The 23697-nt window shown below is 40.0% G+C and overlaps 1 protein-coding gene across 1 annotated transcript; it reads left to right on the top strand.

The window, feature by feature from the left end:
• Positions 1-17507: 17507 nt before the first annotated feature.
• LOC103511961 (lysosomal Pro-X carboxypeptidase) lies at positions 17508-21802 on the top strand (the record flags this gene model as incomplete). The annotated part of the gene is made up of 6 exons (XM_008476712.1): positions 17508-17630; positions 18134-18278; positions 19165-19462; positions 20297-20454; positions 21418-21590; positions 21689-21802. Coding segments are annotated over exons 1-6 (1011 nt in total), but the record flags the coding sequence as incomplete, so codon positions are not given.
• Between the last annotated feature and the right edge of the window lie 1895 nt (positions 21803-23697).

Below are 23697 nucleotides of genomic sequence, written 5' to 3'. Positions count from 1 at the left end.
TCGATATCAATAAGAGTTTCTTCATTTATGTTGAGTTCATAGGTGTTTGTGGTTCCATCTATCGCCTCCGTGGTTGTCTCAACGTTTGAGGCTTCGGTGGGAATGTCTGTCACCTCATATTGCGTTGTTGTCAGCCCGTACAATTCGTTTGGAATGCTAACTTCCTCAACGTTCGAGTGAGTACTGTTTGAAGCGTTGTTTTCTGATTCTGTTGTCAGGTTGGTTCCATTTGAGCCCAATTCAGGTTTGCCAAACTCAGAAGCTGTGTTGTTCGCACTTTGAACTGTTTCACTTGGTTTATAGTAGATTTTCTATGGTTTAGTACAGGTGCTACCAAGACAAAAGAGGAGAAATGAGCTTCAGAAGAGGAAAAATCATCTCGGTTTCCTAAAGGAATATATGACTGCTGCCTCAGGAACATGATGTCCCTAAATCTGACCATTTAGAAATCGGTGACTCTCCCCTTCCTTTCCCAATCACCATAACGAGTGGGCTCAGGGCCTCGAGGACCTCCTATTTCTCCCGTGTGTGGGTTTAAGTAGGGGATACACCTGTGAAGGAGAAATGATAATTTCCTGCTAAAATATGATATCATGATGGACTTTGGAAGGTTAGAGAGTAATGGTGGATTTCACCAACCTTCTTTTTAGCCCCTAACACAGCCTTGTTTAAGTTTAACGCTATACAAATCAAATGATACTCTGCGTGGTATGCGTAATCTCTTCCGGCCGGACACTAATGGTTCCCTGGGTCACAACTTCTTCTGACGGCCTAGAAATTCCAGGCCCCACAATCGCTACATTGGCCTCCGGTTTCGTCGGGCTTGCAATTGCTGGAGGGCCGGTGTGCGGTCTTTCAGACGTTGTACTTCCATGAGTGACAACGGAGACGGTAGTAGAAGTTGGACTCCCTTGAGTGACTATTGAGACGGTAGTGCTTGGAGGTTGCGTTACTGGGACGGTAGAACTAGCCGTGTTTGGAGCTTGTGTCGAGGCATTCATTTTATTATAACTGTATCTATCGATGTCGGCGTCTTCTGTTGTCGGTGTGGGAGTGGTGAAGTGATTGTGGTGGTTCTGGACGCTGGCCGCTTCGAGTGTCTTCTGGATTTGTTCCAACCTCTCGATGTAGGAGGTCAACATTTGGATAGCGGCGGGAAGGACGGAACTTGTCAGCTTCATGCGAAGTAGGGGATACACCTGTGAAGGAGAAATGATAATTTCCTGCTAAAATATGATATCATGATGGACTTTGGAAGGTTAGAGAGTAATGGTGGATTTCACCAACCTTCTTTTTAGCCCCTAACACAGCCTTGTTTAAGTTTAACGCTATACAAATCAAATGAAACTTAACAGGCTGTGTTAGCTTTTAACAGACCTTCTAAGGACTGAAAAAATATTGGTGAAATTCACCCTTAGAGTCTTGAATTTGATGTAGGTTCACCTTACGAATGATTGAATGTACCAGTTCCCAACGGATCACTGAAGGTAAGCAAAGTTGCGCGTGGTTGGTATCCGGCTGGCTGACATCTACATATATACCTACATACCTGATAACTGGCGGCGTGGGTATCTTCAACGTCCGTCTGAGTTGTCTGTTTGGAATTAATGGACACACTCTGAGAGCCGCCCAGACCTTCCAGGGAGATGAGACACATGAGTGACGCTAGCAGCAGGTTACATCGGAGCGACATCTGGAGGGGGATAGAGGAAAAAAGAGAATAAAATAGGTACTGTCATCAACTTTGCCCAGTAAGTATAAATCAAGAGGACTGACTCTCAACTTGGAGGTGCTAGGTTCAAATCCCGGCCAGGGCGAAAATTTTCTAACCGAACTTTTCCGTTCTTGATTATGTGGTATTTTCACTCCTTGTTTGTTCAAATACCTATTATAAATAAAGGGTTTTTTTTTTTTTTAAGAGGTTTGACAGAGGGAACTGTAACTGCTATGGTCTTATTATACCGAAATTGAAGAGAGAAGGAAGACAGGATAGGAGAAAGCCAGCCGTTCCGAGAACAAATATTATCCCATCAGGATAAAATCTGCCTCGGGTGGGAATTGAACCCGTGGCCTAGTGCTTACAAGGCAGACGCACTACCAACCAAGCTAACTAGGCTGGCGAATAAAGGGTTTTAATGTAGGAAATGTAGGAAGGATTTGACCCAGCCTGAGTGGGGCTGGAAAAATCCAATAGCATGATACTGCCCAGATTGTAACCCGTCCAGATACTAACCACACACAGCATTGCTTATCTTCAGTGAACCATACGGAAATGGTACATTCAAAATGCTATCAATAATATCTACAATAAAGTTCTACAACACTTTTCTTAGAAGGAAACACCTTTGGTTTGACTTACCAATGGGGGTTTTGGCTCTCAACTTCTTGCCAAGTTCTGCCGTTTTGGTACAAGCTCCACCAGACTGGTTCTCATCTTTTGGTCCACTTTTTGTTGATTCTAATCTTAGCCCTCCCATGAAGAAGGGCTCGATAAAATTGCATGATCTTGCACTTGTGATTAACTGTCTTGATAGGTTCATTTTTCACTTGTCCTCGTTATCAACGTAAATCAAATAGGTAGCCCCACAAAGTACGATAATTATCCTATTTTGTTATCAAACAATGATATGAGAGCTCTTATCACTAAATTCTTATCAATATCAATTTTATCAAAAAATTCAAAATCACTAGAAACTTCCAAGGTACAATACTTTTTTAAATAATACTTAGCTACCAACTTTTTTCTTTCGTTGATCTGTACCTACTGTTTCAGATTGTTCAATTAAATCATGTGCCTATAAAATTGTTTTAGTATCTTAGATCTATTTTCCTAGTTGTCCTATAGGCATCATCAGAAGATTGAACCCTACAAGGTACCTATCTAGGTACTTAGGATCATTGAATATTTGGTCCCAATTACCAACCTACTTATAAAGGTTCAAGGCCCTATAGGCCTAGACTGTCATAGTGTAAACTCTGTCTTCGACTAATTGAGGCTTTACCTACAAATTTAAGTGGATATCTATATCCTTAACCCTCCCATGAAGAAGGGCTCGATAAAATTGCATGATCTTGCACTTGTGATTAACTGTCTTGATAGGTTCATTTTTCACTTGTGCTCGTTATCAACGTAAATCAAATAGGTAGCCCCACAAAGTACGATAATTATCCTATTTTGTTATCAAACTATGATATGAGAGCTCTTATCACTGAATTCTTATCAATATCAATTTTTGAATTTTATCATAAATTTCAAAATCACTAGAAATTAGAAATTTGAATTTGTGTGAAGCTAGCAATGTTTACATTCGAAAAATTGTTACAGGGAAAACTTAAGGGGTTCCCAAAATAGCTGTAAAGGGGATTTTTTTATTACAAGAGAGGAGAAGTAAGAAAAAAGAAAAGATTATCCGATTATTCCATTCATTTATTATTTTAAGTTTTATTTAATCGTGTAAAACACCAAATTCAAATAAGGACCTCGTAGGAGATGGGGATTTTTATTACAAGAGGGCCGACAGTGTGGGATTTTTTTTTTTTTTTTTCAAAGACACTAATAATTTTCCCTCAAATGAAAAAAAATCCCTTTGGTGGAAAAGGTGGGAAATAAGAAATAAGTATTCATCGTAGTACCAATCTCGAAGAAAGGAGGACGGGATAGGAGAAAGCCAGTCGTTCCAAGAAAGAACCTTACCTGTTTAGAATAAAGTTCGCCCGGGGCTGGAACGCGACAGAGGCGGGCTAAAGACATCTTTTTTTTTATAGACTCATGGTGGGTTTCACCAACCTTTTTAGCCCCTAAAAGGCTAAAAGCCCTATTAAGCCTATTCAAATCAAATGGAAATTAACAGACTGTCAGAGCTCAGGGGCTCATCAGAGCTCAGGGGTTCGTCAAAGATCACAGCTCAAGTAAATCGTAAGGCAGAACATTGTTCCAGAGCCCTGTTCACTTTACTATCCCGAGTTTCCAGCTCTTCCAGGAATTTCTGAGTCGCCTCAATGGTTCGCCGATGTTTGATGTTGCTTCGTTCGATCAGTCGGGTCAGGGTCACTTTCAACTGCTCGGGGGCGGGCAGGGTCGTGGTCGTTTGGAGGAACTTGGTCGCGGATTTGGAGTACCCCTGGGAAGGAAGAAGAAAGGTTTCAAAGGTAAGTGCTGGAGCTAGACGTACCTACACTGAGGAAAGAAATTGTGACAGGGTGCCACACGTTTAGGGTGGAAGAACTCTATTATTGGGTTACTTCCCCGATTTAGGCTATTGGAATGCTATACCTATACTTATTATAGTGTCGAGCTTCCCGATATAGAGTTCAATATTATTAGAGTGCCGGAACCGTGTCACCCGATTAGGCTGCTGGAACCCTAGTTTTTTTCTCCGTGTACAAGATTAACCTAAGGGAAATGAATCTTCTAGAAATCTAGACATAGGTACCTAAGGTCTATTTTTCATTCCAACGCCGCGTTAACTTGGCGTCAGGAGTGGGGGTAAAAATTGTGGAAATTGGAAATACAAAACAAATTTGGTGGAACCGAATGCTACTCGAGAGTCACACTTCCGGAATTTAGGACGCGCGGCGTTCACTCGAAGAGATAACGCCAGGAGGGGAAGTGAAATGAAAAACACAGCTCTAAATAACGGATAACGGTAGGATATCAGTGTTTGAAAAATTAGGTAGCTAGGTAGGTACCTATATACCTTTTATACCTACATTAATTTGTAGGACGTCTGTCTATAATAATAATATATAATGAATTTCTAAACCTATAACTAATATGTAGCTTGATATGTAGGTACTAGGTACATACTTTAATCAAGGATTAAATAGAATAATATTGAACTCAATCCTTCGTAATCCGATTCGATAAATCTCAGGCCCCAGCTTTAGTCCTCTATAACTAGATAAGTAGTTAGGTATACCTATACATATAAGTAGTTGAAATGTTGAAACCTAATTCTTACCCTACTGACATGATTACAATACTTAGTGAAAGTTGGAAAGAAAAAAAAATGTCTCCTACTGCCCTATATCTAACAAGGCGTACAAGTATTGGGTTATCGACGTCCTCCCCAAGAGCCGAACCATTGTGTCTTGGTGCTGACTGAACGGTTTTAGCCTGAGGACTCCGGGGCCCAAGGAGGGGCCCTTTAGTCTTCAGGGATCTTTTCTTTCAGGAGGCCGGAAGCTTTTTAACTCAAGGTCCACCGTACCTAGCTATACGTACGCTGTCCCTACCCATAGCCCTTTACGTTCGACTCTCATCGAGAGATCTTAGGAAGAGGACTGGTTCACAAGTCCAGTCAAAAATTAACTCCAACAGTGTTTACTTACATGATACCTCCACAATCGGGCGTTCTTGACCTCGATATTGTAGAAGACCTTCAGGAACGTCAACTGTCTGGTCACATTCTTCAGGTAGTTCTCCTCTCTCTTCTCTGCAATCGCATTGGACGCCTGCTGTAGCAGATGCATGTCTCCGGACAGGAAATTATGCATTGCCTGAAAAAAGTTGGCCAAACTCCAGAATTTGCCCATCAGATCTTGTCCGTCGTTGTTCTTGACGTTCTCAGTTGAGTTGGCTCTTTCAAGATTCTTCTGCTCCTCTACAATGTCGTTTACTGTCTCCATGAAAATCTCGTCTGAAGATTTGTTAAAGTTGGACTCCTTCAGGTGATTCTCGAGATCTGCTCCTCTACAATGTCGTTTACTGTCTCCATGAAAATCTCGTCTGAAGATTTGTTAAAGTTGGACTCCTTCAGGTGATTCTCGAGGCCTACTCGCTTAGAGGGGGTTGAACTTTTTTCGAAAGAAAGCTTTTTCTTTTTTATCGATGATGCAAACACGACACGAATATTTCTGCTTAAAAATCTTCATCGCAAATGATTTCTGGGATTTCTGATGTGCGGGAGTGTTGTTAATAAGGAGAGGATCTAAAATAAAATTCCTACCAGAGAAGAGAGATTTGATTTACCTGCCCATTAATTTTGAATTTTTGACGCAAATTCTTGCAAATTACTTTGGTACCTATACAATGATGTACACCTTAAGACGAGCGTTATCTGTTTTTATCAAGCTTGATCGTTTCGAGCCGTCATGCGTCATATTATTATCATTTAGATACGAATTGACAATTGACGCTTTGATGCGCAATGCACCGCGTCGCTTAACATCCAGCATAACTTCTCCACAGAGTTTTGTTGTTTAATGACGTTAGTTTTGCATTTAGGTATGATGCCAGATATTAGCCTGATAAAAGTGATGCTTAAGCTCTTTTCTCTGGTAGAAATAGGTACCTTATTTTATACTGTCGGCTAAGACTAAAAAGTCCCATTATGATGATGCCAACAGTTTAAACAGGCCTCATTTATTTACATCATTTACATTTTTATATACATTACAACATTTATTTAGATTACATAATATATGCGTTCAATCAATTTTTAACTCGACAGTTTTTTATTCGTTTTATCAACTTTCAAATGGTTTGTCCTTCTGCTGTCCCCTCACAAAAGCAACCTCCGTGGCCGAGTTGTGGGTATCACACACAGCACACACTTATAGCCTCTTTTTTACTAGACTAAGTTGATGGTAAATTGGTACATGAGCAATTCTCCGATGTTGGAGCGAACACAGCCTGCTATAGCAGCAAAGACATATCAAATCTCAATGCACTCAGCACTCACCCACATTCATCTCAAGGTGTACTAGTTTCTGTACTAGATTATAAGGTACTTCTAACGCGGTCTCTTGGGTTCTCAAACTTTCACTTTCTCTCAAAGTTCTCGCCACAGCATCTCTTGACCAGACGGCACCTCTCTTTCCGTCTGAATTCCTACTCGAAAAGTTCAGATTCCCCTTTAAAGTTTTCATAAGTTTGAGCTTGGACGAACGAAAGTTCAACGGGGAGACCCTTTAAGTGATAAAGGAGGGGAGGGAATAGATAACGGCGTTAAAGACTGTAGCCAACATTTTTTAAAAGGTGATTTTTCCTTTTTTTTATTATCTAGAGCAGGGGTTTCAAACTTCCATGTGTATGCGGGCCACAAGCTATACATTGGGAGGTACCTTGCCGGCCACATATTGTAGGAACCCTTATTGTAGTACCTACCTTTTTGGACTCTTCTGCACAGATAAGCCGTCAATTATTTTTATGTCCGCCATTACTCAATTTTTTTCGCGTACCCCCGGAGGGCCGGAAGGTCTCTCGCGTACCAGCGGTTGGGAACCACTAATCTAGAGATTTGATTATAGAGAAAACTCGAACAACGAAGGTTTTATAAATCTACCTAATCTAACTTGGACTTGAAGAGGTTTGATTAGATCTGATGTGATGGTAACTTCTTGAGAGTTATTCTGAGCTCAGGTGATGGTGATGCAATACCAGAATCAGGTTTGTAACTATATATCATATAATATGTGATGAAGAGAAAGGAACTGGCTCATACCAAGATATCTGTTGAAGGTATATATGAATATATCTATGACATATACGTATATTACCTACACTTGAACTCGAACAACGAAGGTTTTATAAATCTACCTAATCTAACTTGGACTTGAAGAGGTCACATTCTACAAAAAAATTTTTTTTTTTTTTCAACTTTTTTTTTTCTTTTTGTTTGTTTTTTTTTTCTTCTTTATTAGGTATCTTTTTTTTTATTTTTTTTATTACTTTTTTTCTTCCTTTTTAATTTTTTGTGGGATGGGTTTGTTGTGTTAATGGAGAATTTTTCAACATTATTTTTATTTCTTTTTTCTTCAGAGTTATTCTGAGCTCAGGTGATGGTGATGCAATACCAGAATCAGGTTTGTAACTTTATGTGATGAAGAGAAAGGAACTGGCTCATATTACCAAGATATCATCTGTTGAAGGTATATTACCTATACACTTGTATACGTACAATGCTCTTAGAGGCTATTTCAGTACTGCTGGATACTGGATCATTGAACTCCTCACAAAAGGGACTTCTGTGGGCCCTCAAAGGCCCACCTTTGCCCAAATTTTCATGAGCAAATTTCCCTCATGTGTTAAACATATTGGCCAAATTTCATCGAAATCGGACAAACTCCTGAAGAATTATTGGCAATACAGACAAAAAGACAAAAAATTCACCTTATAAAAGTCAAGGATTTTTTTTCTTCTTTGTATTCGATGAACAGTGACTTGGAAAGTAGGTAGCCAAATGAACATGTAGGTAGGTATAGGTATCAGCATCAGCTGTTGGACATAGGTATACCTACAATGAAAATAACATTAAGGAGTCAAATACCTGATGATACCAACAGTGACTACACTGCACCTGCTGAGTCTCATCCTGAACTACTTAAATCAAGTATCTACTTTGTGATCTTGTATTTTGATCATATGCGGATGGAGGCATCATAGACATCAGCTCAGTAAATATTCTAGTCCTTACTCCGCAAATATCCCCAGCAGAGATCAAAAATGACATAAATAAAATAGTTAAATATGTACCTAAATAAATAAAAAAAAGTTGTGAAAATAGTTTCCATAAAAAAAAGAAGAATTTTCCAAAAATCATCTGAAATATAAGCAGGAGGAGGTATAAAATAACATGCATGCTCGAAAGCTGAGGGAAAATCATACAAAAGTTCAGCCTTAGCAGAGGGAAGCTCGGAAAACATGCTCGAAAGCTGAGGGAAAATCATACAAAAGTTCAGCCTTAGCAGGGAAGCTCGGAAAACTCGAGCTTTCCCTTCGGAAAACTGCACGAGAGAGGTGATTTGAAGTTGAACTGTAACTATTGCAGTCTCATCGGGCCTCGAAGACAGAAGGAGGACAGGATACGAGAAAGCTAGTCGTTCTGAGAACGAAATCTCTTATAGGATAAAGTTCGTCCTAGGTGGGAATCGAACCCGCGACCTCGTGAGAAGATGCCTTACCTACTTTACCTATAACAAACAGACAAGACAAAAATTTAAATAAACAAAGAGAGTAATTAAAAAAAAAAAAATAAAAATAAACGCGTCACCTTCTTCTCCATTCATTCTATTAGACATTCATGAGGTCGGTTGCCTAGCAACCAACAAGTTGTTTACAAATCCCGTACGTCATGAATGGAATGTGTGTAGGTAGGAGCTACCTACACATTTTGCCGTCAGTAATCCGTTGAAACGTCCGCGGACTCCTGATCTCCTAATACCTTATTCAGTCAAAGAAGGTACAAGGAATCCCCCATTGCCCGTACTTTGTTATCTCTCTCACTCTCCTCTCTTATTTTATTCGATTGCGGATTTTGTAGAGAGTTGTTTGCTAGTTATCCGATTGTGATTTCTTTCTCTCTCTCTCTCGTCCTTTCTCTTCCATTCTTTCATTCATCTCCTTCTTTCCTTCTTCCTTAATTTCTTCCTTTCTATATATGTATATGTAGATATTTATCTTTTTTTTCTTTTCCTTCTTATTTTATTCCTTTCTCTCTTCCTTTTCTTTCTGATGTCTCCCTTTGTCATTTATTCTTTGATTTTTTTTTTTTTTTATTTGGTGCGCTTTTCAACACAGGGCTGTTAAACACAAGTCAAATACATTACACAAATAAGTACAAGGTTTACTACCTCTTGAAACCTTATAGATTGTTTAAACCTTGTTTTAAGTCTCTTTTGGATTTTAAGTTGATTAACATAATCCAAAAGATCTTAATACAAATAAATTTTCATTTAATTACAAAAGGTAAACACTATAGACGGCCTATCCTAACAAGAGACTAACTAGATAGACCCTTGACAAATGGAGTGTGCCTGAAGCGTGAAGGCATCATGAAGTGTCCCAAGCTAATAGCTTCCAAGTTCCAATCCACACCTAAAGTTAGGAGTTGAACTTAGTTTAAACTTTAGATGGGAGGTTCTATCTCAGTTCATTGTGGGGGAAGTTCACACACTTGTGGGCCTCGTGGATTGTGGCATTCGAGAAAACGATAATCTTCTACAAATCCTAGTGTCCTACTAAGATAAACTTTAAAAAGCATACCAGCAAGGACTCTCGGAATGACAACAATTTCACAATCCCATCTTTCTTTCTTGTTCATTGCTTGATGGAGTTGATTGGGGCAAAAAGCAAATGAAACTCATCATTTACTTCCCTTTGAGAGGCCTTTTGTTGGCTTTTTACGATCTGTTGGCTCTGTGTGAGAGGATTTTGAGTATCGACCCTTCTCCTTTATTCCTTTCCACGTCAAAATTCTCGTCAACCGCGGTCTTGGGCCACCAAAAAACGATTCAATCACAAAATTGCCACAAAAATTACTTTCATTTCCGTACTTTTGAGGGAAATTTTCCCAGAAAACAATCAAAGTAGATCTCACTCAACCCAGTCTGGTGTGACTCCAGAAATTCAAAACGGATCCGTCCGTGGTGTCAAATTGGGCTAAATTGGCTTCAGGGACAACCAAGAGGGTAATTGGGCAACCAGAGCAACTGATGAGCATTTGCAGGAGCCTTTACAACTACCTTAAACAGGGTTGTCAATGGTGATCTCGATGACCTCTACACTTCTTACCTACCACTTTCTGGTAAAACATGAGACATCGAACCATGGGAGCTGGGAGTCCTTGGTTCATTGCTTGTGACCTCCTCAGCTCGAGGGTTGGTAGGTAAGTTGGTATAAGAATCTTACTAACATAAAGTATTTTTTGCGTACTAGCTCGCGGTCTAAACAGGAATGTCATCAAGGTAATTTTGTGTACGTCACCTCCCGGTCCATTGTTCAAATGGGAATCAATAATCAATATGGCGGACCTCTCCATTGATTGATCTTGGTTAGAACCGATTCGGAAGACCTCCTAGATCGAAAAAATGTTTAAAATTTCCTTCGCTTTCCCAAAGAAATTCCCATTTTGGGGAAATACGAATTTTTTTCTCGTATAAATTTTCAGACAGTGGTTTATTGGATGAAAGCAACACAGTTTTTTACTTTCTATTTTTGATACAATCTCGATAGGGCATACATTTTTTTGCTTTTGAGGAAAAAAACCTATCCATTTGATATGGAAATTTTATTACTTTCTATTACTACAGTATAGCGGAGCTATACTAGTAATGAAAGTATTGCAATCGGTCCAAATTTTTTTTGGGTGATATGGTCTAGTTTGGTTGTTAAAAAATTTAAATAGCCAAACCTGACTGGTAAAAAGTTTTGTGCTGTATTTTGCGATTTGGTAGTTTTATCACATCCACCAATATATACTTTTGACACATCCACTAATTACATGGTTTTTAATACCGTGTTAACAATATTATGTACTTTTGGCACATCCACTAATAATACCGTGTTAACTCGAGAGCAGGTAATGGCTAATGTTATACACATCCAAAACAAGAGATCTAATAGTGGTAACAGTGAACTTTAGAGATCACTCAGGAAAAAGGCCATCACGGTCTGGTTGTTAAAAAATTTAAATAGCCAAACCTGACTGGTAAAAAGTTTTGTGCTGTATTTCGCGATTTGGTAGTTTTAGCACATCCACCAATATTTACTTTTGGCACATCCACTAATAATACCGTGTTAACTCGAGAGCAGGTAATGGCTAATGTTATACACATCCAGAACAAGAGATCTAGTGGTAACAGTGAACTTTAGAGATCACTCAGGAAAAGCGCCATCACGGGGCCCATATAGGCCAAATTGAGCCCAAATTCTAACGAGAAAAATGATCCTTTATCAAAGATGTTTGCCAGATTTAATCAAACTTGAACAATATCTTTGAGGGGCGCGGCGTTATAGGGCAAAACGAATAAACCAAGAAACAAACGAACAAACAAAATTAAGGAAAAATCGTCGATTTATAACTTCATAACAATAATATAAGGTGTATTTTCCTTTCGGAAAACTGTGACCACTGGAAAATTGACCACTACTCCAATGCCAATGGAAACTGAATGGGAGCAGTGGTTAATTTTCCAGTGGCCATGTATTATATACCTAGTTTGTTAAATCTAGAATTTGTTAAATTAAAATCTCACCTTTAATTAAATTTAATTGAGCACACTCTGTTCAGCACTTTGTGACACCACCATTCGAAAGATATACAACTTAGGTAATTATAAATTATACACAGGTTACAGTATTTTATTGATTAATTAATTTACCTAATCTATTATTTTCACTCTATCCACTAAGGAACAAACACTCTTACTGGCACTGAAACTTTCAGATATCTGACGTCTATTGTAGTCAAAACAGTCAACACTATTTCTACAATTTCTATTCTTAACACCCATGTCTGGAAGCTATGTTGATAGACATTGTCTTAGTTTTTTACCGCTATAGAGTATATTAAAAACGTATATATAAATAGATAGCTATAGGTAATTCAGATTAGGTAGTCTAATCCAGCTAATCCTTCAGGTATAGAACAGGGACGGCCAAACTGGGAACCACAAGGCCATTTTTGAGGAACCGAGGCCAATTTCCTCTTAAACATTTCTCTATTGCCAGCTGGATTCTTCATAAGTTGACAATCATAACCATTTTCCTTTACATCATCCAACCATATACCCTCCTCGGGAAGGAAACAGCGATGTTGCTGACTTTGTGTTTCTCTTTGGTTTGATCGACGCTTGAATTCTTCATTTTCTTTTTGAAGTCGCTGTCTTCTTTCAGTCTTCTCCCGGTTTTCGCGCCCCTGGTTTTGTTTCTTTGTTGAGCCAGAATATTTTGCAACGTATTCTTAACGATATTCGATGTTTTGTTGTAAGTTGTGCCATTATTTATCACCAGTGTTTTGTTTTTGTTCATGTCTCCGTACTTCTGATTGAATTTGTTGCTGAAACTGGTTGTATTTCTCACAGGTCTCACGTTGTTGCTGACTTTGTGTTTCTCTTTGGTTTGATCGACGCTTGAATTCTTCATTTTCTTTTTGAAGTCGCTGTCTTCTTTCAATCTTCTCCCGGTTTTCGCGCCTCCTGAGGTTGTGGCGCTTTTGTCATCATGAGTTTTAACTTCATCTTTCTTGTCTCCAAATATGAGCTCGATATCAATAAGAGTTTCTTCATTTATGTTGAGTTCATAGGTGTTTGTGGTTCCATCTATCGCCTCCGTGGTTGTCTCAACGTTTGAGGCTTCGGTGGGAATGTCTGTCACCTCATATTGGGTTGTTGTCAGCCCATACAATTCGTTTGGAATGCTAACTTCCTCAACGTTCGAGTGAGTACTGGTTGAAACGTTGTTTTCTGATTCTGTTGTCAGGTTGGTTCCATTTGAGCCCAATTCAGGTTTGCCAAGCTCAGAAGCTGTGTTGTTTGCACTTTGAACTGTTTCACTTGGTTCTGTGGTTCCATCTATCGCCTCCGTGGTTGTCTCAACGTTTGAGGCTTCGGTGGGAATGTCTGTCACCTCATATTGGGTTGTTGTCAGCTCATACAATTCGTTTGGAATGCTAACTTCCTCAACGTTCGAGTGAGTACTGGTTGAAGCGTTGTTTTCTGATTCTGTTGTCAGGTTGGTTCCATTTGAGCCCAATTCAGGTTTGCCAAGCCCAGAAGCTGTGTTGTTTGCACTTTGAACTGTTTCACTTGGTTCGGATGATGATTGTAATCCTGATGATTGTAAGGTCACCCAAAAAAAAAAAAAAAAAATTCAAAAAAGTTTGAAAAAAGTTTCGAAAGTTTAAAAAAGTTTGGCTATCCCTGATCAGCCTGATCTAGAGATTAGTGTTAGGCACACAGACACATCTATTAAATATCTCAATGCCTAATTATAAGGCTACAGTACCTAGACAGTAGAAAGATAGGTAATAGGTATACCGTACGTATAGCCGTAGTTGTATACCTACTTCATATTATAATCAGTGGATTGTCTGAACATCAAAATTAATCTATACTTATATACCTAAGTATGTTTATAATAAAGAACAAAAGAGTTATAAGAAAACTGATTAAAATAGGTCCTACAGGGTGTTTCAACTCTCAATAGGTAATACACACGGTACACCTAATATACCTAGTTCCTACCCGCTGATCTCAGGTTCTTGTAGATTGGGTCATGATTTAGTATAGGTAGATTAATAGAAATAGTAGGGATGTACATTTTGGTAAATCTTGACATAGTGTTGACTGATGACACTTTTTTTTCTTCTCAAAATGGATTGTCGAAAGCCACTTCTGTTCTCAATTTTTTTCCCATATTGCGGAGGAAACAAATTGAGGAAATTCTTCATTTTAGAGCCAATCTCCTTTTTTTTCTCTTTACTCCTAGTTTCCTACCACTCAAACGTACTCTGGTTGTTGGTGTGACGTCATACTATTGGTTTCGCCGTTTTTGCTTGAACAATATTTTACGTTTGGACTTCCACGGCCTAAACGGCACTAGGTAGCAAAATTCCGATGAAGACAGACCCCCCCTGAAATCTCTTTATCTCCTTGTTAGTTCAATCAGACTTTAATGAAATGAAACCGTTTACGAGTTATAAGGTAATTTCGAAAACGCTCCTTTTATCGTAATTTGTCAATAACGGACGAACCAATAAAGATGGAGAAACGCAGAGAGGTGCCGTCTGGTCAAGAGATGCTGTGGCGAGAACTTTGAGAGAAAGTGAAAGTTTGAGAACCCAAGAGACCGCGTTAGAAGTGCCTTATAATCTAGTACAGAAACTAGTACACCTTGAGATGAATGTGGGTGAGTGCTGAGTGCATTGAGATTTGATATGTTCAGCAGAAGGACAAACCATTTGAAAGTTGATAAAACGAATAAAAAACTGTCGAGTTAAAAATTGATTGAACGCATATATTATGTAATCGAAATAAATGTTGTAATGTATAAAAATGTAAATAAATGAGGCCTGTTTAAACTGTTGGCATCATAATGGGACTTTTTAGTCTTAGCCGACAGTATAAATAAGGTCTATTAAATTAAATTAAATTTAAAAATAATATATTAGGTACCTATACATAACGTATTACGTAACCTACCGTTATCGTGATAGGATTAGGTTACCTATACCTATTTCTACCTCCAGAGAAAAGAGCTTAAGCATCACTTTTATCAGGCTAATATCTGGCATCATAAATGCAAAACTAACGTCATTAAACAACAAAACTCTGTGGAGAAATTATACTGGATGTTAAGCGACGCGGTGCATTGCGCATCAAAGATCAAAGCGTCAATTGTCAATTCGTATCTAAATGATAATATGACTATATGACGCATGACGGCTCGAAACGATCAAGCTTGATAAAAAGAGATAACGCTCGTATTAAGGTGTACATCATTGTATAGGTACCATAGTAATTTGCAAGAATTTGCGTCAACAATTCAAAATTAATGGGTAAATCAAATCTCTCTTCTCTGGGTAGGAATTTTATTTTAGATCCTCCCCTTATTAACAACACTCCCGCACATCAGAAATCCCAGAAATTATTTGCTAATGACCGCGATGAAGATTTTTAGGCAGAAATATTCGTGTCGTGTTTGCATCATCGATAAAAAAGAAAAAGCTTTCTTTCGAAAAAAGTTCAACCCCCTCTAAGCGAGTAGGAGGGAGGCCCGTCCTTCCTCATTCAAACTAATTTCACCGGGTCAGAGAAGACAAAGCAATCCTGTTTCAAGGAAAGCTAAGCAAGTCTTGCCAGTTTTCCCAGTTTCTTCCGTGAGCTGAATGGGCGGTTGGGGGGCAGGTTTTCGTGTGTGTAAAGTCCCCGCAAAGCCGGGGACATGGGGAAGGGCGTGTTTGTCGCGATGTACCGCCTAGAACGCGAAATTTTCGCCAGGAATGTAGACACAGGTGGAGGTCTTATCTCCGCACAGCTTGTCTTTCTGCGAGAGAGCACCGAGTGACCCACATTGAAGGAGAGGGCGCGTTGTAAAGTTTATTCTCCATGTTGAGTTAACCCAGCCGAGCCGTGGTAATTTTTTACCTCCCTTTATTGTGCAACTGCCCCAGCCTTCATGAATGTTGAGTCTCGACTGGGCGAGGGAAGGTGGGGAGGATTTCCTTACCATTCCCCTTTTGAGACACCTCCTCCATTTCATGAATGCCCAATACGTTGTAATCATTGTGTCATATTTGGCAGGAGCCCAGGAATGCGCACCACATACCAACGGACCGACAATCTCATACCTCCCTCTTCGCGACATATTCTCCTAATACTAAGTTCGCGACACTGGCTTACTTGACAAGCTGACTGCGTGCTTGACTGACAGACACAATTTTATTCCCACCCTTCTTTCGCTCTTTTCCTTCCCCCTTTCGTTTTCTTCCCTTCTCTCAACTGTCACGCTATTCTCTTTTTTTAGTTCTCCCGTTTGATCATCCCTCCTTCTAAAGTTCTGACATGACATGATGTGTACAATCTGTCCCAACGAGCATTTTTTGTCTGTTGAATTGTTTGTTCCACCAAGCCAAGCAGCAGCTATGTCCTACTCAAACGGTCTGTCCGATTTGGATAAAATTAGTAGACAACCCGTCCATAAACAAATTTGTCCATTAAAATTTCAGATGTCCGATTAGGCCTTTGATCCTTTGAAAACCTCGTCCAGAAGGGAAGAGGCTGTTTTCCTTAGTGAGTTCCTAAACGGTTCACACAGACGTGTTAACAGGAGCGAGGAGGGAGGGACCTTGGAGTCGCATCGAGTATGGTGAGAAAAAGGACGGGTGACCGACCACCGTCTTGGTGTATCAATGGGCGTCATCTTCAAATCAACCGATTCAACCGTTGCGTCCATTGATTGCCCTTGTATGTTGTAGGTATGTAGAAGATAAATAAGCTAGACAGGAAGTTGGGGGGTACCAGAGAGGGAAAGAGGGGGCAATGTGAGAAATGTTAGCCCAGGATCTTGGGTTATTTGTCGATATGGAATATTAGGAGCTCATGCAACCGTAGGAGAAAATACTTTTTTTATGGGGATTCTGGATTCCACACTGAATCCCCCCCCCACGAGGGAAAACTTATCCCCACTTCGCGTCACGCATTGGGGATAAGTTAAAAAAAAAAAAAAAAAAAAACTCGATAAAAAAAGAAAACTCATTAGAAAAATCTCAAAATCTGTAAGGCAATTAATATCTTACGTATGATGACAGGAACCAATTACCAATCTATTAATCTATCCACTGATAAATGGTATCTATATCTTGACATTCTTGGTAGATAAACAGATAAGTAGATACCAACTTATAGGTAATACTATACCTACATACCAATCTGACGAATTTCTGGCTAATGAGTTCAATGGCTCAAGGTTTGTATTGTTTGATAAAAACGATAAACAAAATCCATCTAACTCCTAAATTTTCTTGTCCAGAGTTTTCCAATGTCTCCAGTCTAGTTTTAATAGTTCCCTTGCGAGGATCGGTAATTCACTGTTATTGGGATGTGACGACAAGTTCATGTTTATAACTCGTGTCTAACAGTTTAAAATTTACCTCTATATATTAGGTAGTAGGTATATATACCTATATTTATAATATAGTGAAAGTGTCATATATATACCTAGGTATATAATTAAGTATCTTAGCTATATCTAATACCTTTGGTCTATAGCTTATAGTTAGCTTAAAATGGGGTCGACAGCCATAAATTTTACGGGCCTATTTGGAGTTCTGTTGGCGGGTGTAGTATTGAGTAGTTTTATACTCAGCACGGATGCTTACACTTACGAGACCAAATTCTTTGATGCCAAGGTAAGATGTATACCTATGTATAACAAAAGGAGAAACAGAATTGCCAAAATTTAGGCGCCTATATAAGAATTTAAGAGAGTGTACAACATCAGGTAAGTACTTGGGGTTCAGTGACCTATATATAGAAGTCTCTCAGAAAACGAGCCCTATGAGCTATGAGGGACCCGAAAGCTCAGTTTGACCCAAAATGGATTGAGAAAATTTACTTATTGTGTTGAGTATTTTTGCCAAATTTCACCACAATCGGACAAACCGTTCGAGAGTTATGACGAAACAAACAGAAAAACAAGCTGAGACAAACTAAAGGAAAAATCGTCAATTTAAAACTTAGAACTTCGTTTGTTTAATGATTTTACTTTCCTTATCTCTAATATGACGTATTGTTTTTGGTATACTCAAACATTGTTTTTGATCTGATTTTTCTAATATTATGGTAGTCCAAATATTTCTTCTTTTGGTCTGATTTTCACCCCTAATACTTTCGTTTCCCGCCTCCTCCTCAGCTGGACCACTTTACCTACGTCTCCAATCAGACGTTTCCGCTAAAATATCTCATCAATGACGAATTCTGGGACGAGGATGGTGGAGCACCTGTGTTTTTCTATTGTGGAAATGAGGATGCCATCGAAACTTTTGCGGAAAATTTGGGTAAGTAATAGCATCATACCGAAAATGTTCGGCGACAGGCGCATCGAGTTTACGTCTAATGTGATATTTAGGTGAGTTAGAAATCTCGTGAACGGTAAGAGAGATTGAAAAAAAAAAAAAGTCCGTGATTTGACCGCTCCAATGTGATATTTAGTTGAGTTCGAACTCTGAAATCTCATGAACGGTAAAAAATGGACAAAAGTCTGAGACTTGACTCTCATTAAACTAGAGCTTCTCTGTACTAAAATTCAGTAGAACAGTTGCCAAGTCAACTGTAGAAAAAGGATCTTAAAGCCCGATTCATGTGTGAACCATCTTTGCCAAATTTCAACCAACCCTTCCCAAGTTATGGAAAACAATTAAGAAAAAAGAAGTTTCTACAGGATACCCAATGACTGATTGGGTTATAAGTAAGTATATCATACATCATAAGGACCTACACAAAAACAATGAAATTCCGGGGCTTCATTGTAGACAGGGGACGAAGACTCTAACACTTTGAATGTAGAAGAATTATTGAAATAAATGGCTACACCTCCACCAGACTTTCCCTGTTGATCGTCTAATCCGGGGACCTGTGTTTTTCACAATGTAATTCTGACCCCGTATTGGCGCAGAAAAAAATAATAGGTAAAAAAAAGTAAAAATAGGTAATAAACGACACGAAATGCTACGCGTTTGGAGAAGGTGATGTTCGGAATTAGACGTCTTTCGTGGAATACCCTCCTGTTCAATGGCATCACATTCCTGTAATGATGAAGACTATATAAAATTTCATTCATAGGGAATATATAGGGATAACAGGGATAAGTTACCCGGTTTCGTTGACGCGTCTACTACCTTCTAGCTTATGTCCAAGTCACATCTTGTCAATATCCCCCCACAGGTTTCCTCTGGGAGTCGGCCAAGCGGTTCTCTGCCCGCGTAGTCCTAGTGGAACATCGCTACTACGGCTCCTCTCTCCCATTTGGCCCGAAATCGCTCTCCTCTCCCCGCCTGTCCGGTTACCTAACCGTGGCTCAAACGTTGGCAGACTTTGTTGACGTTATACAGTCCTTGGAGGATGCCTCACGACTGCGGATTGGAGCCGCGTTCAAACCGCATCCGGTCATTGCGTTCGGTGGGTCGTATGGTGGTATGCTTGCGTTTTGGTTGCGGTTGAAGTATCCGCATATCGTCCAAGGGTGAGTGACCTTTTTCTTTCATACACAAGAAGCCCAATCTGAGGCTTAGGTGTAGGGGCTAGACAGCCCTAAAGAATGGGTTAAGACCTTTTTCTTTACCGACAGGAGGGAAGACAAGCTGCTCGTCTACTCAAATTAACTTCATCCAGCCTGAGTGGGCGGGGAAAAATCAGCAACAAGCGATTGCCCCGAACCGCATACGAACCACGGTCATCGTTGCTCAACTCTAGTCATCCATTGGGAACTGTTGTATAGTTGTACTGAACGTGCTATTGCCACTGGCTACGAAAGTGTTCTGTTGAAAAATAACAAAATATGATGAATTTGTTGAAAAATAACAAAAATATCATACGAATATGTTCGTGAATGAGCCAATCGTTTTGGTTGCGGTTGAAGTATCCGCATATCGTCCAAGGGTGAGTGACCTTTTTCTTTCATACACAAAAAGCCCAATCTGAGGCTTATAGGTGTAGGGGCTAAAGCCCTAAAGAATGGGTTAAGACCTTTTTCTTTACCGACAGGAGGGAAGACAAGCTACTCGTCTACTCAAATTAACTTCATCCAGCCTGAGTGGGCGGGGAAAAATCAGCAGCAAGCGATTGCCTTGAACCGCATACGAACCACGGTCATGGTTGCTCAACTCCAGTCATCCATTGGGAACTGTTGTATATAGAGTTGTACTGAACGTGCTATTGCCACTGGCTACGAAAGTGTTCTGTTGAAAAATAACAAAATATGATGAATCTGTTGAAAAATAACAAAAATATCATACAAATATGTTCGTGAATGAGCCATCATGATTTACTGAATTTACTCATCTACTCTTCTCCACAGAGCTCTGGCATCGTCAGCCCCCATGTTCCAAACAAACGATCTGGCTCCCTGTGACATTTATTACAAGGAGGTCACCAAAATATACCGGGATGTGTCACCCAAGTGCGAAGAAAACATTCGGAACAGTTGGACCTTCATTAATACCGAACTACAGACAGGTGTGGGTTCGACACACTTTTAAGAGGTTTGATAAGGGAATTGTAAAAACGGAGGTCTTATCGTCCCGAAATCGAAGAGGGGAGGTCAGAATAGGAGAAAGACAGCCGTTCCGAAAACGGACCTCATCTACATATTAAGGCATAAAGCTCGTCCCGGGTGGGACCCACGACTTGGCGCTTACGTCAATTAAAACAGGCACACTACCATCAAAGCTAACTAGGCTGACTTTTAGCCTTTCTTTGGGCTGTTGATTCGTCTTTCCAGTTTTTCTTTTAAATGGAACAGAATTAAATTAAGCTGTACCATGAGCAAGCCGAGCAAGCGTCCACCATAGTTGACGGCCATCGATCACTGATCACTGGTCGACTATGTGTGGAAACACCTTTACTGATGTGTGGTTCTGGAAGGGATTTACCGATTGCTTTTAAAAGACAAAAATTAAAATCAATTTCTTACAGACAGGTGTGGGTTCGACACACTTTTAAGAGGTTTGATAAGGGAATTGTAAAAACGGAGGTCTTATCGTCCCGAAATCGAAGAGAGGGGAGGTCAGAATAGGAGAATGACAGCCGTTCCGAAAACGGACCTCATTTACATATTATTAAGGCATAAAGCTCGTCCCGGGTGGGACCCGCGACTTGGCGCTTACATCAATTAAGACAGGCACACTACCATCAAAGCTAACTTAGCCTGACTTTTAGCCTTTCTTTGGGCTGTTGATTCGTCTTTCCAGTTTTTCTTTTAAAGGGAACAGACAACAGAATTAAATTAAGCTGTACCATGAGCAAAAAGTGTTAAGATTTATGTCCACCATAGTTGACGGCCATCGATCACTGATCATTGGTCCACTATGTGTGGAAACACCTTTACTGATGTGTGGTTCTGGAAGGGATTTACCAATTGCTTTTAAAAGACAAAAATTAAAATCAATTTCTTTTTTTTTTACCTTTTTCCGAATTCAGACAGCGGCCGAGTGGAATTTTCTCGTGAGTGGAATCTCTGCTCGTCGCTAAAAACCCAGGTGGACGTGGCAATTTTCAAACGCTATCTCAGTGACATGTACACGACCATGGCGATGACCAACTACCCTTATCCGAGCAACTTCCTAACTCCGTTGCCAGGCAACCCCGTCAAGGTACATTTATGCTGAATTCCGTTTAGGGATGCACTATTAATTTTTGGGGCAAAGTCAAAGTCATTACTTTGGGTTTCTGCTCGTCGCTAAAAACCCAGGTGGACGTGGCAATTTTCAAACGCTATCTCAGTGACATGTACACGACCATGGCGATGACCAACTATCCTTATCCGAGCAACTTCCTAACTCCGTTGCCAGGCAACCCCGTCAAGGTACGTATATATGCTGAATTCCGTTTAGGGATGAACTATTAATTTTTGGGCAAAGTCATTACTTTGGGTCGGGGACCTGTTTTCTTTATTTTCATTTATTGCTATTTGAAGAGGTTTGATGTTTGATAGAGGGAACTGCAATTAAGGAGGTCTTATCGTCCCGAAAGCGAAGGAAGAAGAAGACAGATTAGGAGAAAACCAACATTTTTGAGAACGAACCTTATCCCTTCACGATAAAATCCGCCTCGGACGGGAATCGAAGCCACGGCCTAGCGCTTACAAGGCAGAGTCGCTGCCAACCAAGCTAACTAGGCTGGCAATCCTGTTCACTAGGATGAGGGAAAGGGGAAAGCCAGCATTTACGAAACTTGCCTGTTTAATACCTTAAAGTTCGCCTCTGGCGGGTATCGCACCCTGAGAGTATAAATTTTTTTTTTTTTTTTTTTCCAGTGAGATCATGTAGTTTTGTGAAAACTACTGGTCAATATTTATTTACCAGTGTTAAGTTGTGTCCAAACATATAGTCGACAGGCTAATTTTGTCGAGACAGTGTGGACGGTTCAGTCGACATCGATCGACAGCCGGTCGACTATGTGTGGACACACCTTTAGAGAGGCAATACTTTGGTTTATTACCTGATAATGCCACGCGGGAATTACAATAGGGGATGCCGCTTGGTAGTCCAAACAAACAGGTGAGTCCTGTCGTCCCTCATGCTGGGTGAAGATGTCCGTAGCATGTTTCAATGCTGATAGTATGTCCGTGGCGTTACCAGGGGCGTCACCCAGACCTGATACAAATGACTCGCAGAATGTCTGAAGAGCGGACAGAAGAAGAATTGAAATAAATATGTTATATTTTATATTTTAACACCTTTAGAGAGGCAATACTTTGGTTTATTACCTGATAATGCCACGCGGGAATTACAATAGGGGATGCCGCTTGGTAGTCCAAACAGACAGGTGAGTCCTGTCGTCCTTCAGGCTGGGTGAAGATGTCCGTAGCATGTCTCAATGCTGATAGTATGTCCGTGGCGTTACCAGGGGCATTACCCAGACCTGATACGAATGACTCGCAGAATGTCTGAAGAGCGGACAGAAGAAGAATTGAAATAAATATGTTATATTTTAAGTAAATATGACTTGTTTTATACTGCGAACTTTAAGGTATTAAACAGGCAAGTTTCGTAAATGCTGGCTTTCCCCTTTCCCTCATCCTAGACTCCTAGAGAACAGGAATATCGACAAATAACCCAAGATCCTGGGCTAACATTTCTCACATTGCCCCCTCTTTCCCTCTCTGGTACCCCCCAACTTCCTGTCTAGTTTATTATTTTATTATCTTCTACATACCTACAACATACAAAAGCAATCAATGAACGCAACGGTTGAATCGGTTGATTTAAAGATGACGCCCATTGATACACCAAGACGGTGGTCGGTCACCCGTCCTTTTTCCCACCATACTCGATGCGACTCCAAGGTCCCTCCTGTTAACACGTCTGTGTGAACCGTTTAGGAACTCACTAAGGAAAACAGCCTCTTCCCTTCTGGACGAGGTTTTCAAAGGATCAAAGGCTTAATCGGAAATCTGAAATTTTAATGGACAAATTTGTTTATGGACGGGTTGTCTAATTTTATCAAACGGACAGACCGTTTGAGAGCTAGTAGGACATAGCTGCTGCTTGGCTTGGTGGAACAAACAATTCAACAGACAAAAAATGCTCGTTGGGACAGATTATACACATCATGTCATGTCAGAACTTTAGATAGAAGGAGAGGGATGATCAAATGGGAGAACTAAGAAAAGAGAATAGCGTGACAGTTGAGAGAAGGGAAGAAAACGAAAGGGAAGGAAGGAAAAGAGCGAAAGAAGGGTGGGAATAAAATTGTGTC

Source organism: Diaphorina citri, unplaced genomic scaffold, assembly GCF_000475195.1.
Source record: "Diaphorina citri unplaced genomic scaffold, Diaci psyllid genome assembly version 1.1 scaffold774, whole genome shotgun sequence".
Taxonomy (NCBI): domain Eukaryota; kingdom Metazoa; phylum Arthropoda; class Insecta; order Hemiptera; family Psyllidae; genus Diaphorina; species Diaphorina citri.
Note: the sequence above shows the minus strand (reverse complement) of the source record. Positions and strands in the feature narration are given on the sequence as shown.